The sequence below is a fragment of the Trichechus manatus genome, unplaced genomic scaffold (genome assembly GCF_000243295.1).
Source record: "Trichechus manatus latirostris isolate Lorelei unplaced genomic scaffold, TriManLat1.0 scaffold00014, whole genome shotgun sequence".
NCBI classification, from domain to species: Eukaryota; Metazoa; Chordata; class Mammalia; order Sirenia; family Trichechidae; genus Trichechus; species Trichechus manatus.
Genome location: NW_004443950.1, coordinates 12,292,102 through 12,308,609, shown reverse-complemented (window position 1 = coordinate 12,308,609; position 16,508 = coordinate 12,292,102). Strand labels below are relative to the sequence as shown.

At 44.7% G+C, this 16,508-nt stretch overlaps 2 protein-coding genes across 2 annotated transcripts in view; both read right to left on the bottom strand.

The window, feature by feature from the left end:
- Positions 1 to 2,694, bottom strand: part of LOC101341050 (liver carboxylesterase 1-like) — a 48,031-nt gene extending 45,337 nt beyond the window's left edge. Inside the window, 1 exon segment of the mRNA XM_012554167.1 lies at positions 2,643 to 2,694. Within this exon segment, the coding sequence (XP_012409621.1) occupies positions 2,643 to 2,694 (52 nt within the window).
- Positions 2,695 to 10,868: 8,174 nt separating this feature from the next.
- The window catches only part of LOC101340795 (liver carboxylesterase 1), a gene marked incomplete at its 5' end in the record, with an annotated part of 38,699 nt that continues 33,059 nt past the window's right edge, over positions 10,869 to 16,508 (bottom strand). Inside the window, 3 exons of the mRNA XM_012554166.2 lie at positions 10,869 to 11,052; positions 11,348 to 11,420; positions 12,529 to 12,660. Coding sequence (XP_012409620.2) covers positions 10,869 to 11,052; positions 11,348 to 11,420; positions 12,529 to 12,660 — 389 coding nt within the window. The remainder of the gene's footprint in view (positions 11,053 to 11,347; positions 11,421 to 12,528; positions 12,661 to 16,508) is intronic.

Below are 16,508 nucleotides of genomic sequence, written 5' to 3'. Positions count from 1 at the left end.
CGAAATGCAAGGCCTGCCCAGGGAAGGGCTAGTGGCCCACTTGGGCCTGGTGAAATCTTAAAGGGGTCAATAGCCTGAAATGGGAGACGTGCATGTCAGGGAGGGCCTCCAATGCCAGCCTAAGGGTTTGAGCTTTAGTTGGTGGAATAAAGAGCAGCACGCAACAGTTCTGGAATAAGGGAGAGCAGCCCAGTAAGCTGGAAGATTCTTCTGGTGGCTCTGAGCAGGATCATCCAGCAAGGAGACAGGCTGGGGATCAGATTCTTATATGTTCCGGTTTCATCCTTGTACAGCGGACAAGTCCTCCGTCTTGAACTAAAATTCATCTCCCTGCAGCTTCTGCCCATCAGTCCTGGTTCTACTGCACTGAACTAACCTGTCTTTCATGTGGCAGGCGGCCTTTTAGATACTTAACTGCACCCATCCCTCAAGTCTTCTTTTTTCCAGCCCTTGTAGCCTTCATGTGTTTGAGCATTCCTCATAGAAAGTTATTTCTAGCCTCCTGTCATCCCAGTTGCTTTCCTTTTGCTACAGACATAATGTCAACATCTCTTCAAAGCATGGGCCCAGAACAAAAAAGAATAATGCAGATATGGCCTTATAGAAGAATATCCAATGATATGGGACCCTCTTCATGCAAATACAGGTTACAAAACAGTCTCCATGTCTAATGCTATTAATAGTCAATCCCATACTGTGGACATTCAGAGTGTTATTGTTTGTTGTTGTTGCTAATTATTACAAACCACACTGAGATGGACTTCCTTGGATGTACATATGTCAAAATGCAAATGGATGATGTCATTACTGTTGACTTTTTTTGGGGGGGGCTTTCCAAGTTTTTTGCATTGTACATGGATTCTTTTTTATAATTAGAAGGAAAAATATGAAGAAATACAGTAACGTATATAAGGACCTTGGAAGAAGGTTGACAGGATTTGGCACCTGACCAGATGTGGGGGATATGGAAGGGAAAGGAAGAAGACCAAGGGGCTGGCTTGTGGTGCTGGGTTTTGTTTCAGACTGAGAAGTCAGCGAGATAACCAGGTGAGAAGGTGCTACAGGAACTGAGCACTTCAGGACTTGAAGGGGGCAGGGTGCGGCCATGGGTGTGTGAGGCTTCACTGAGGAGTCAGTGTGAAGGGAAAGAGAGAGCTAAGGATAAAGTACAGGGGACCACTAGAGCTGAGCCTGAGAAACTCCCTCAGAGGGGTGGGAGGGGTCACAGCAGCGTGGTGGGGGGACAGCATCATGGCAGCCAAGGGGGAGGGAGGAAGAGGGGCAGGCCAAGAGGGCAGAGCGCTTCAGAGACGTTGAAGAGAAGAAACAGAAGAAACCACTGGACCTGGCCTTTGTTAGCTCAGTGATAACCTTCAAAATGACAAAGTGAGTAGAAGCCAGATTTCCCAGGTCAGAAAGTGGGTAGGTGGAACAAGGGACATAAACAATAATGGTAGTAACAGCAGTTACCACATATGTTACATGACTCCAGCTCATTTAAATTAAGCCTCACAACAGCCCTGCTAGGTAGGTGTTAATGTGCCCATTTTACAGATGAGGAAACCGAGGACCTGAAAGCCCCAAGTGTGGATTTTGTAAAGACAGAGACTGGATGCAGTAACCAGCATAAGGAAATGTATCACACTCCAAATTTGGTTCCTTTCTTACTGTGCCCTCCCACTCATTCCCAGCCTCTCACAGTGTCACAACCACCAACTCTTTTTCCTCCAGAAAGAAGAGAGAGTCCAGGTAGAGCTGGGCTGTCAGCACACAGATGACTGGACCACTGGCCTGGATTCTGGAGCCAGTGATATATCCCAGGGCGCGATTGTCCAGCTGATATCGGAAAGTAGTTTCCCTCTCTGCGCCTCAATTTCTCCATCTCTAAAATGGCACAGATGCTTTCTGAGGTCCCTGACTGCACCTCTTTATATATCGACCCCTTTTTAGTGCCTCCTCTATATCAGGTGGAGCCCTGGTGGCACGGTTGTTAAGAGCTCAGCTGTTAACCAAAAGGTCTGCAGTTCCAATCCACCAGCCGCTCCTTGGAAACCATATGGGGCAGTTCTACTCTGTCCTATAGGGTGGTTATGCGTTGTAATCAATTGGAAGGTAACGGGTTTGGTTTTTGGTTGTCTGTATCAGGCACTATCTTAAGTCCTTTGGAAACAATAACTTATTTCATCCTCACAACAGCCCGGTGATGTAGTCACTAGTGTAATTCCCATTTTAGAGGTGGAGAAACGGAGACACAAAAATTAAGTAGAATATACAGCTAGTAAGTGCTGAGCTGGGATTCTAACCCAAGCACTCTGGCTTCAGAGTTCATGTTTTTAGTACTCTGCTAAGCCACTCCCCGTGATTTGGCCATATCTGGATTAATAACAGTCCTCATCTGGGAGGCATGAGGTGAGCTCTTCGCTGCCCTGCTCTTGGAGCTGTGTTTGCAGGGTCAACACCCCGCCCCACACCACCTCCAGGGTCCAGAGTGGGCTGGGCAGGCTGCTCCAATCAGGAAGGCGCTCTCAGTTAATGGATCTGGACTTGTTGCCTTTGTCCTGTATGTAACTCTGTCCACTTCTCCCAAAACAACAAGGATTTCCAATTGTGTCACCCAATATTTGTATTTCAAAATGACTCACCTCGAACCTTAGCAGCAGCGAGGGAGGCCAGGACCAGAGCGAAGAACCTCATGGTAGAAGGGTTGCTGCGCCTGCAGCCAGCGAGGTCTCGCTGCGCTAGGAGGGGCTGTGCCTGTTCAGCCCCAGGGCCCAGGCTCCTGTCCCTGGCCACAGGATTGCCAAATTCAAAGTTATTTGAAAAGCTCTGCCTCTTTTAAGGATCACTAAGCAGGGCGGGGAGGCAGGAGAGGGGCTTTAAGCCAAGCCCACCCAGAATGTACCATCATATCTAAGCAGCCCTGCCAACCTCTCTAATTACAAAAGTCACAAACTTGTCAAACAAGTTGTCACATAAGGGTTTCTGCTTTCCCTGGACCTTAATCTTAGTGTGCTGCGAATTGCCCAAAGGGAAGCACATGCAGGCAGAAGCCTAGGCTCAAGGGGAAGCTTTGATCTTGGGAACTCAGAACAAGCTTTAAAATAGAGCAACTCCCAGCCCCACGACTGCTGGGTATTTTAAAGCATATCTCTTAGCTTCCTTGGGCTTACATTTCCTAGGGTTCTAGGCTCTCAAGTTTGGAAGAGATCTTAAATTTCATCCAGTCTCCCTTGTGATGCCTCATTTAGCTTTACAATATTCTTGCCAGATGATCGGCCTTCTGCTACACACCCACAGACTCACGGAACTGAGTACCTCTGCAGGCAGGGGTCTTTGGACAGACTGTTCTTCCAGCAAAGGCTATTCATCTCCCCCTAGTCCCTGGCTCTAGTCATCCATCCATGCTCTATTCATTCATTCTTCGAACATTTACTAGGCACCTGGCACTTTGCTAGGTGCTATGGATACAAAGATGAATTCAAGACATGTCCCATCTCTTCCAGGCGTACACTGTGTATTGTACAACACAGACGTGGGGGGAAGGTTGGAATGAATGCAAAAGCACCAAAATAGGTGGATACAGAGTGCTGGTATACTTGGGTACAAATGGCTAAAGTGCTGGGAACACAAGGAAGATGCTCAAAGCCTCTTTCACAGAGTCATTCAGTGTCCCCAAATAGGGATTAGTTAAATGCACACTGGTACAGCTGGCCAACAAATACTATGCACTTACTCAAACTACTGATGTAGGTCTCTATTTATTGAGAAGGAAAGACAGTTATGATCTATTCTGAAGGCGAAAAAGAAAAGGTCATAAAACAGTTATGGCTGCTTTGGAAAAGAATTTGGTGTTTCTTCCAAAAGTGTAACCTAGAGATACCATCTCTAATCCAGCAATTCCACTCCTAGGTGTGTACCCAAGATAATTGTAAACATATGTTCACACAATGTGTACATAAATGTTCACAGCAGCATTATTCATATAGGCAGACCAACCCAAATGTCCATAAACAGAAGAATGGATAAACAAAATGTAGTCTATCCAGATGATGTAATATTATTCAGCCATCAAGAGAAATGAAATTCTGATGCGTGCTATAACATGGATGCACCTTGAAAACATTATGGTAAGTGAGAGAAGCCAGACACAAAAGGCCACATTATGTAATTCCATTTATATGACATGTCTAAAATATGCAAATCCATAGAGGCAGAAAGTAGATTAGAGGTTGCTAGGGAGTTTAAAGGGGGGAATAAGGAATAACTGCTAATGGGTATGGAGTTTCTTTTAGGGTGATGTAAATGTTCTGGAATTAGACAGTGGTGATGGTAGTAAAACTTTGAGAATATACAAAAACCCCCCAAATTGTACACTTTAAAAGGGTGAATTTTAGGTATGTGAATTGTATTTCAATTAAATAAATAAAATTTTTTTTAAATAGCTATGCATATATATATACGAGCCTTCTTGGCCCTTTCCAGGCAGCAGCCAACCTCCTGCAGGACCTGGCTGCACTGCAAACCTTTCAATGTCAGCCCCCATGGACTGCTGGCAAGGGAGATGCTCTGTGTGACCTCAGCTGTGACTCAGAGTTGCAGGGAGACAGCTGCATGGTGGTCAGAAACTCCTCAAAGAGCTGGTAACGAATTGGACTCTGGTGTTCTGCTTGTCAGCTTGTTGCCTCCAGGCCTTGGAAGGGCTGAGCTGGGTCAGACTAGCAGGGTGTGAGAGGAAGGGGTGGGCTGCAGGAAACCAGGAAGGGCACCCCTGGCCCCAGAGAAGGCCCCAACAAGGACTTGGCCTGGACACACTCAGAAGCTGTGTATCTACTGTCTCAGTCTAGCTCCTCTGCAGCTCCAGAACCCCAGTCTAGGATGGGCAGATCACAGTCAGAAGCAGAGGCCTGAAGCAACCCAGGCCCAACCTGAGCCATCCCCATATTCATCCTAAATTCATGTCAGGGAGTCTGGGAGGCAAGACTTTTTTAACTGTGTACATTACTGCCCTGTTAGGAAGAGGGTGAGAAGGATATTGGGTTGACACTTGTCATTGTCTCCTTCCTGTGACTTCCTCACCCTGAATTCCATCCTGTGGTCTAGAATAAAATTTGTCTTGAGCCCAAGTTATGGGGACTCAAACCTCAGGTCTTGCAGGGTAAAGGCAGACAGACTTGGGGTCAACATTCATAGAGGCGTCTCTGAGCTGGCAGGTGAACATGTCTGCTGAGCAGTGCATTCTGCCCACTCCAGGTTCCTTCTCCCCTTCCTTGGCTAACAAGGCACCTTAGCAATGGAGGAAGCTGATTAAAATATAATATGGGCACTGTGGCCACCAGGTGGCACCAACACACACTTCTGCTGCTAAACAGAGGCTGAGGGAAGAGAAGAGGACTGAGGGCCTTTGTTCTCTGGACACTTCTTAGAGCCTCAACACCTCCATAGGCCAGAGGAGTGAAAAGTGGTCCTTGTCTGGATGAAAAGATCCGTTTGTTTTTTATTGTTATGTCTTGGAGGGAGTCATTGATTCATTCATCAGCATCATACTTAGTTCTACTATGTACCAAGAAGGAACTAGAGAATACAAAAATGAATAACCTCTCCTCAAGGAACTCAAAGTCTGATGGGGAGGCAGATGGTGTGATGATAAGGAAACATTTATTAAGCACCTACCAAATGCTCATTTAAACCCCTTTTAGTGACTTCCTATTGCCTTCAAGTTAAATCCAAGCTCCTCTGTCTTTCTCTCCTCATCTCACCCCATCTCTCTGGCCCAACCATTCTAGACTAGCTGCATTTCCCCCACCACACCCCTATGCCCTGGTCTTTTCTCATCTGTCTGAAACGGGCTACCTCTTCTATGTCTCTAAAGTTGTCACCTCCTAAAAAAAGTCTTTCCTGATCTACTCTCATCATTGACTTACCGCAATTTATTCAGATAATCTTTTAAGGGACAAGTAACTTTTGGGATAAGAGGCAGCAACCACAAATTACTTGCATGTGTATCGCCAGTGACTAGGCAAGTGTCCAGCACATGGTAGGTTTCTCAGTGGATGGTTGGGGGAAGGGTTCTCTTTGGATGGTTGGCTTTACAGAGACTAGTGAAACAAGGCCCATTTCACAGCCTGCCGGGGAAATCAAGCACTGAATCCCATCTACAGAGATCAGAGAGGGTTCCCTCAAACAGGTGACACTTGAGCTACATCTTGAAGGAAATTCCAGAACATGAGACTAGCAAAAGTAACCGCACAGAGGCATGAAGCAGTATAGGGAATACAAGGGTCTGCAAAACTGTGCAAAGTGCAAGTGGAGGGGTTGAAGAAGAGTAAAATCCAGAATATGAGGGGCCGCATATCCTGGGATAAGGAGGTGGAAATTTTCCAGAGGGCAATAGGAAGCCATTGAAAAGTTTTAGATATGCAAAGTGGTGTGATTATACGTGAGTGTTAGATGGTGTTATCAGTAAGCGATTGCTGTAACAAACTATCCCCAAGCTTAAAACAACCACCAGGTATTTAGCTCATGAATCTGTGGGCCACTTAGGAAGTTCGGCTGTTTGGGACCAGGCTCAACTGATCTCCACTGGGCTCCCTCTTGGGTCTGCAGTCAGCTAGTGGGTCAGCTGGAGTTGACTGGTTCTTGACAGCTTCACTGGTGTGACTCCATTCCATGTAGCGTCTCATTATCTGGCAGACCAGCCTGGGATAGTTCACATGGCAGTTGCATGGGTTGAAGAGAGCGTGTGGACATGTGCAAGGCTTTTTGAGGCCTGGGTCGAGAACTGGTACATGTCACTTCTGCCTTATTGTGTTGTCAAAGAAAGTAAGGAGACCAGCTCAGACTCTTAATGAGTGGAGCCGCAAAGCCCCATGGCAAAGCGCATGGACGTAGAAAGATGAGGACGATTGTGGCCATTCGGATGGATCCCTCAGGCCCTGTAGGGTGAGGATGGTGGCAAGGAGACCAGACGGGAGTCTATGAAATCAGCCGAAGTGAGAGACAAAGGATATATCCTTGCAGAGAAAGCTAGGGAAGCCAGGCTTCCTGAGGTGTAATCCATCCTGAAGGCTGTAGTCTTTGATTTTTATCAGCAACTGTTGTGCTGTATGGACACCACTCACAGGAGGGCAGCAGAGAACCATCAGCTAGAATGGTTGCCCTTGGCCAGAAGCAAGTGACTTCAATGGTTGGAAGTTAGAGAACAGGACCAAAAAAACCAAACCAAACCCACTGCCATTGAGTGGATTCCAACTCACAGCAAACCTATAGGACAGAGTAGAACTGTCCCACAGAGTTTCCAAGGAGCTCCTGGTGGATTCAAACTGCGGACCGTTTGGTTAGCTGACATAGCCCTCAGTCACTATGATACCAGGGTTTCTGAGGTCAGGACAGGCCCAGGTTAGGGATTTTAGAACAGTTTTCTAGGTAGGAAGGCAGGATTGCTTTGCACGTAAGGACTCAGATTCTGGAGTCAAACTGCCAAGATTCGTGTCCCAGCTTTGTCACCAGGGCCAGCTTCATGGGCTTGTGACCTGTGCAGTCACATGGGACCCTGCTCTCAGAAGAAAGGTCCCACACTTGTTTTAATGCTCTGCTGTTGCTGTCTTGACATTCTGAGAAATTTTTAATTTTGCTCTGCACCCTGGAAATTATGTAGCTTGTCCTTTTTGTCACTTACTTGCTGAGTAGTCTTCGATCTCATGTTCACCTTCACGTGGTTCATACCAAGTATTCGCCTCACAGTGTTGCTGTACAGATTGTTTGAATTAATATGAAAAGTACATACAGCACATAATAAATATTCAATAACTGTTAGTTACTACTATTACTATAGGGTTGAAGCAAATAATGAACATATCACTGAAGGCTGATGCCCATTTCTTCCTTGTCAAGATCTGTCTATCTGACTATCAGTCCATCCGTCTTGGTTTATGACCAAGCACTTACTTACCAGTTACAGCTCGGTTGAATCGATTCCAACTCTTGGTGACCCCATGTGTGTCAGAGAACTGTGTTCCATAGGGTTTTCAATGGTGGATTTTTTGGAGGTAGATTACCAGGACTTTCTTCCGAGTTGCTCCTGAGTGGAGTCAAACTTCCAACCTTTCAATTAGCAACCAAGCGTAGCAATCATTTATGCCACCCAGGGACTTGCTAGGGGATCACAAAAATTAATCTGACCTTAATCCTGACCCCAGGAGCCCATAGTCTAACAGGAAAGCCTCTGGTCACCAGCTAACTTGGCTTCCTTTTTATTCCTGGTGCCAATGTACAGATGAACACAAATGAGCAATGACCAAAAAGACTGATGGCTGAGCAGTCCTGAATTGCTATGCTAGCTGTGTGACCTCAGACAGAGTGTTCCTCTCTCTGAGCCTCAGACTAATAAAATAACCATCCCCCTTACTCCAGGGTTGTTGGAAGATTAAAAGAAAGTGTTGGCCGTGGACATGCTTTATCCTTCACAAAGGGGCTGTGTGTGTGATGGCTGTGACCAGGTGGGAGCTGTAGAAAGTCCCCTCCTCCCACCTCCCTGCTCACATTCCTCTCAAGGATGGAAAAAGACTGGGCTGTGGCAAGGGAAGGAGGCTCTTTCCTGGCACCCAATCTGACAGGTCTGTGGGAATCCAACATGAGTTTCATCCAGGAGCAGTGCCCCCACTGGGCAGAAGGACCTCAAGTTCATGGTGAAACAGAGGATCATCTTCTGCAGAGCTGGAGGACAAAGGAGCTCCTGGGGTGGGATGTATCCACACACACCCACCTGGTTGTTTGATAATCTAAAGAATTGGAGGCCTGCCCCTTGCTTTCAATCCAGGCATGGTGGGTACCATTTTGAAATATTAACCAGGACTTGTTGCTTCTTTTCTACCTCTCTCCCCCACCCCACATTTCACTGTGTCCCTGGGCCTTGTACATTCACTCCTCTAGGCTTTCCTCAATTACTACCTTAGAAAAGAAACGTCAGAGCAGAACACAGAAAACTTGGCTTTGAGTCTAACATATGTGAATCCTGAAAGACTGTGGGGAGATATAACAGATTTGGAAGACTGAAAGATGATACAAGAGTAAGACTTAATTATCAAGCTGTAGATTATCTGGAAGAAGTCCTGGTGGCACAAACCGTTAAGAGCTCAACTCACTCAGTGGCTCCAAAGGAAAAAGACTTGGCGATCTGCTTCCATAAAGATTACAGCCTAGAAAACTCTATGCGGCAGTTCTACTCTGCCACACAGAATTGCTATGAGTCAAAATCAACGCAATGGCACCTAACAATGGCAGATTTCTTGGGCTAGAAAGAGGAAGAGAAGGGGATGGCTTAAATAAGTATGTAGCACTGGTGAAGTCCCTGAGAACAGAAGCCTGTATTCCCATCCTCCTGCCAACCCAAGTCTAGAAGGGCATCACAGAAACCCAGACAGATTTTAGAGGCAGCTGAAAGCAGAGGAGAACTGAGCCTCTACCCTGGAGAAAACATTGGGAGAACCCATGGGCACAATCAGATGTGGTTTCTTAATGTATCTGGGCAGACAGATGTAAGCCTGGACAGTCAGATATAGTTGTGCAGATTGTGCACTGAACAAGTCTAAGGGGGCCATTCACATCCCCCTGTGCAGAATTTTCACATCATACCTGTTGATCCTGTCACAGCACTCCCTGAACCTCAGTGAGGTGAAGAAAAAGTAGATTTTTTTTTTTTTTTTTTTTGGTCCAGAATGAGGCGTGACAATGTAGATCAAGGGACAGTACACTACGGCCCATGGGCCCAATCTAGCCCCACTGCCAGTTTATGTAAATAAAGTTTTATTGGAACACAGTCATTCTCATTTGTTTACATCTTGTCTATAGCTGCTATCTTGCTATGATGGCAGAGTTAAGTCTCTGGACAGAGACCATATGGCCTGCAGAGCTGAAAATATTTAATTTCTGGCCCTTTACAGAAGAAGTTTGCTGACCCCTGCCATAGTCTGGCAGCCATCGCAGACTCGCATCTGAGGGCCAGATGAGGACCTGGAGGCCTCAGGAGATACCAGTGTGGCCAGATGACAATACTGATAGCCCATTGCTCCCTTACCCACCACACACCCCCAATGAATCAGCACTCGTAGGGCCTGTACCTTAGATACAAGCCCAGGAATGAGGGCAAAAGATTCTGAAATGTCACCAGCACAAAGGGGCTCCAAATGCAAATTAAGTTCAATCCTTTCTAAAAACATACAATCCCATTTCTTGCCTGTCTGTATTTGTGAACTGAGATGTCACAGCCAATGCACAGGGCCAGGTGTGCAGGTCCTGGGCTAATTGTCCTCGCCTTCATTCAGCCGCTCACCTCTGTACTTGCCAGGTGAAGCTCTGGACACACCTGCTGGATAGGCGGTGCCCACTCAGAAGTCTGCATTCCCACAGTGCCCTTGTGAAGGCAGAGATGGTGGTTGCTATGCTCGCATCCCCAGCAGAGCACCTTCCTGCTTATGGTGCAGTCTCTCTAAGGAAAAAAACAAAAGCAAACCCATTGCCTTTGCTTCCAACTCATGGTGACCTCATGTGTTACAGAGGAGAACCGAGTTCTGTAGCGTTTTCTTGACTGTAATCTTTACGGAAGCAGATCACCAAGCCTTTTCTTCTTTCTTCTGCAGCACTGCTGGGTGGGTAGAACTGCCAACCTTTCAGTTAGTCAAGCAAAAACCATTTGCACCATCCAGAGAACTCATTCTCTCTAAGGTGGAAGGTTTAATCTCTAGACCAAGACACAGACACTGGCTTGATCTCCAAAACAACATTTATTCCCAAAATTGAAGCCACAGGTACAAAATTGGGCTATAAACGCCTTCTGTAGAATACCCCTGTAGAATACCCTGTTGGCCTTCTGTTCATAGCTCAATGTGCTCTGCCTGCGGTGGCTTATCTGCTGCCTTTTTGGCCAGGACCTCAGTCCAGAAAGCCACCTCCTTGTCTTTCAGCTTCTGGGCTGCCTTAGTGGTGATGCCAATCTGCAGGTACCCTTCCTTCTCGTCATATGCTGGCCAATGGGGCAGCCCTTCTCCGTTGGGGTTCCTGGGAACAGAATCAAATAGAAATTCCCAAAGCTACAGTGTGGTCCAAAGCAACCCTGTGAGATGTGCAGCGGTCCCCTGGCTTCATCTCTGCCAAGAGGTTCACTCGCCTCCAAGACAAGGAGCTCACTATCTCTGGGGGGAGCTTGTCCACTTTTCGAGAGCCCACGTTGTTAGAGTACTTTGGTCATAGAGTCAACAGCTTTACCACTTAAACTTTAGAAGCTCCCCTTCCTGATAGGTATGCCCTGCTCCTCCTGTCCCCAACCCTGTTCCAGCTCTGCCACCAGTCTCACCCATTCCGAGCAAAGTTGGCCCACAATTTCATCACCATCTTGCTGAGTTTGACCTCCTCTTCTGTGGCACCCTCTATGGGAAAGAGAAACAAACAAATAAAAAAAGGCTTTTCTACTCAAAGTATGGTTCATGGACCACTAGCATCAGAACTACTTGGCCACTCATTAGAAATGCAGAATCTTGACCTTATCCCAGATCTACCGATTCAAAATCTGTATTGTAACAAGATCCTGGGTAATTTGTGTGCACTTTAGGTTTGAGAATTACTCATCTAGGACTCAGTGAAGGGCCTGCAGTTGGTCTGTGAGCTGGCTGTGTTTGTCTTTTTTGTGCCCACAGGACCCTCCTTCCTCTTCAGAATCACAATGTCATGCCCTACAGCTTCCTTCACAGCAGCTCCAACTCCCAAGACTGCTCTCCTTTGGGTATTTTCTCAATCCCCTTCACCCACCTACATTTTGATAGTCTGAAAAAACAGAGCTGAAATGGTCCTACGGAGATATACAACCAGGAGATGTCCAGAGGCACTGGTGTGTCACAATCATGAGGTGGATCACAAGACATCTGTAATACCTAGTAGTTAGGTATTGGAGACACTGGTGAAGGATTTTCTTTAAAATACTATATTATTAAATTGATAAAATTTTAAAAGTTATAAGTTTTAGATAGATGTTAAGATAGATGATAGATATACAGGTAGATAGATGGTAGATATGTAGGTAGATAGACGATAAGATAGATGGTAGATGGCAGATAGATAGATAGAGGCTAGATAATAGATAAATAGACAGACACTCACACACATAAGAAATGATTCAAGTTAACACCAAGTCTAACCTTACTCTCACTCGCATTCTGTTACGCTCTTACAAGTGGGAGATGAAAGGGTAACATTCTAGCCCTTGAGCAGGGCCCTGCAGGTGACCTACTACCTGTCTTATTGATGCCACAGGTCTGGATTCTGACAGTGACTGTGGCTGAGGGCATGTGGATGCACATCCCCCATCATGCATGTTAGAGCAGGAGAAAGGTTGGGAACTGCCCAGTTAGTTCAATCCTATTATGGTGAGTTCAGGAAACTAAGGCCAGGAAAGAAGGAGGAAATTGCTCGAGGCCACCAAACGGAGACTTGAGCCCAGGTCCCCTAACTCCAAGCTCATAGCCAGCAAAGAGCCATCACCTTTTAAAAACGGAGTCCCGAAGACGGAGAAGAGCTCATCCCCGTGGTCTCCTATCACCGTCTTGGGTTTCATCTCTGATGAAAAGCTTGGACGATGCTGAAACTCGTACATGTACGTGGGGGCTCCGGCATCTGAGAAAACATGGATTCATGCTCAGTTCATTTTAGCAGATGCATACCTGGATGGTCTCAAGCTCTCCAGAGGGCCCTGAGCGCTCAGAGAGTTGGTCACACACCTAGGTACTGAGTACACAACACCAACGATATTAATAGCAGCTGCCCTTTGTGAGTGCCAACTGTGTGTTGGGCACTGTGTGGCCCTGCAGGAAGCCCCGGTTCATCAGCACAATTGAGAAACGGAGTTTCAGAAAAGCTCACTGTCTAACTTAAGACTGCATAGGTGGTAGAGGTAGGGCAGGGATTTGGGTTTAGTATTTGTTGAATAAATGAATGAATGAATGATGTTGAATGAATGAATTTTGAAATTCCTACATCAATTCTTTCAAAATGACTATCATTATAGGGCCCTAGGTCAATTCACGTAAATACCTTTGCCTACTGATGTATTCACACACACAACAATCTACATACATCACATGTACACTCTTGTATTTCATTGATAACAGACTTGTTTTCATTCCTCTGGAGAATATCTACAGTCCAATAGGTATCTTCTATTTTCCCTAGTTTTGAGCATTTCCACTGTTTTTCTCACACATTCTGAGAAGAGTGAAGCAAATCCATGTTACTCATCTGAAAGCGAGGATATTGAAATACACATACATGCAGAATGGGAACGATCTGTCTCTTGTGTCTCAAGAAACCACAAGCTCAACAGTTCATGTTTCTGTCCCCTCCCTTATCTTGCTTCCTGCTTGGCCCAGGGAGTGTTAAGGGGCGGGCAGGAAAGAGAAGGGGCCATGGAAGTGCAACCTGGCCTTTCTCCTGTTCTCCCAGCGCTCCTCTCTCACCACTGAAGCTCTCCTGTCCAAGTTCAAAAAGATGTCATTTTTCCTGCTGACTGGTCATCAGAGCCACCAATTCCTCAGGGCTAACTCATGGGCCACCCATCTAAAAGAACTCATTGCTTCACATAGGTCACAATGCCCACTGAGGAGAGATTCTACGGGGGGCGGGGGTCATGCCCCAATCAGGCTATCATTATAGAGCAGTAGGTCAATTCACAGAGCCCTGGTGGCACAGTGGTTAACAGCTTGGTTACTAACCAAAAGGTCGGCAGTTCGATTCCACCAGCCACACCTTGGAAACCCTATGCAGTTCTCCTCTGCCTTATAGGGTTACTGTGAGTCAGAATCAATTCCATGGCAACACGTTAGGTCAATTCACATAAACCCCTTTGCCTACTGATGCATTCACACACACAAATCTATATATACCCACAGTGGTGTCACTAGGAGGGTGCAGGGGGTGCTGCACATGGTGACATTGTCGGAGGGTGTGACACCAAAATGACTGTCTATAAAATTTGGTGCAGTATTTCAGCAGAAATTTATTATTTTTTTATAAACATATCCCTGTAGTTAGTTATAACAACTAAAATATTTTTCATTAGCCCAGCTTCCATGTATCAATAAACCTACAAGGCTAAAAGTCTATGCTAACATCCTTTTGAATCTTCTAATGCCCTCTGGTCAGAGCTGTCATTATTACCCAATTACAATGACATTTTGAATCACATGGTTTTGTCTGCATGCGTTACAAGCACGCACTGTTGTTTTCGTTGCTGCCAATGTTTTATAGTTGCTGATTTTGTCAAATTTTCTGGTGTTTTAGCTACAATATTGTAGTAATTAGTATTCGTGAACTTATATCAATAACTTTTTTGAGAATGAAGTAGTAATTAAAAGAAAAGAAGGAGAAAAATAAAAACGTTTTCTGCTTACTTACCAATAATGCTATAACTAATAATGTAATTCAGTGTAGAAAGATTTTACAATACAATTATGTTGTTAGCATTCATACAATCTAAGAAATGTCAAATTTAAGCAATTTACTACTATATTTATCACATATTATTCTAAGATTAAAATTGATAATAAACATTGCTAAGGACCGTGTATGGTCTAGGACGGGAGGAGGTCCGGAGCGGGGGCAGGGTGACACCATGACTTACCACACTGGGTGACACCAACCCTAGTGATACCACTGTACATCCAGTGTACACTATTGTATTTCATTGATATCAGGCTAGTTTCCATTCCTTTGGAGAATACCTACAGCCTGACATGTGTCTTCTACTTTTCCTAGTTTTGAGTATTCTCACTGGTATAGAAATTTTGCAACTTTTTCCCCCTAAGCATGGTAAGAAGTTTACAAAACACAGAAAAATGAACAAAAAGATCCCTTATAATCCCACCACTCAGAGAAAGCCTTTGTTAATATTTTATCACATATGCCTTTAATAGATATAAAATTGAGATAATATTGTATATGCCATTTTGCAATATACTATAATTATTTCTTCACATTGTTAAATATTCATCCACAAAATGATTTAACAATATATGTCATCCCAACATGAGGATTTGCCCCTGGGTGGTACAAATGGTTAATGCGCTCAGCTGCAAACTGAAAGGTTAAAGGTGCCCAGAGGCACCTCAGAAGAAAGGCCTGGTAATCTACTTCTGAAAATTCACCCATTGAAAACCTTATAGAGCACAGTTATACTCTGACACACATGGGATCGCCATGAGTCGGAGTCAACTTGATGGCATCTAGAATCAGAAAACATGAGGATTCAGCGTAATTTATCTAATCATTCCCCTCACTTCCTCATTGCATCCTTGAATTAAAAAAAAGAAGTGTTGTTTGGAACAATCAGTCCTTCTGTGGCTCTAACCCACTTGTTAAACAGGAGCTTCAAGGCCAAGCAGAACTTGCTGAAAGCAGGTGGCTTAACCTTGTCTCTGCCACTCAAAAGTTTTAGAAAGGAAACAGAACCCAACCATAGAGGAAAGGCTTTTTGTGGCTGAGAGAACTTACTTTAGGCAGTATCTTGCCCCCCGCAAAATACTTTTTTTTAAAACTTACTGCCTAAAACCACTGAGATTTGTAACATTCCTACAATCACAACACAGGTCTTCAGAGGAAAGCAGGGCACAGATTTGGGTGACAGCAATTAGGAACAAGAGACACAGACACAAGGAGAGAGCTCACAATCAAATATTTACAAATTAAAATACAACATGATTTTTTTTTTTATTTTTGCTGGGGTAGGGCTTATGAAATTGACAGCATTTTTTAAATTTTTTAATTATAGTATGCCAAGTGGAAAAGAGAGCTAAGAAATCCACACTCTTATGCACTGGACAGCAATTTTGCAATATGTATCAAGAGCGTTAAAGCACCCTTACAGTTCAGCCTAGTAATTCCGCTTCTAAAAGCCAGTCCTAAGAAAATTATTAGAGATGTGATCAAAGAGTTATGCACATAAGGATGAGTATAAGCTTATTTGTAACATCAAAATATGAGCAGCCAGCCTAAGTATCCAGTAAGACAGGAAGGTTAAATCGAGTTATAATGTATTCATTCCATGGAATCATATGCAGCCAATGAAATACATGCTTTTTTTTTTTAATTGTACTTCAGGTGAAGGCTTACAGAACAAATAGTTTCTCATGAAAATGTACTACACATATTGATTTATGACATTGGTTAACAACCCCACAACATGTCAACCCTCTCCCTTCTCGACCTTTTTTTTTTTTTTGGGGAAAATATATGTAGCCAAAGATACAAAGATACACCATTTCAAAAATTTCTACATGCGCAGTTCAGTGACGTCGACTACGCTCTTGCAATTGTGCTGCTAGTCTCACTTTAGATGAAGCCTTACAGAACAAAAAAGTTTCTCATTTAACACTTAGTACACATGTTGCCCTATGACAACGGTTAACAACCTCACAACACATCAACACTATCCTTACTCAACCTTGGGTTCCCTATCACCAGCTTTCCTG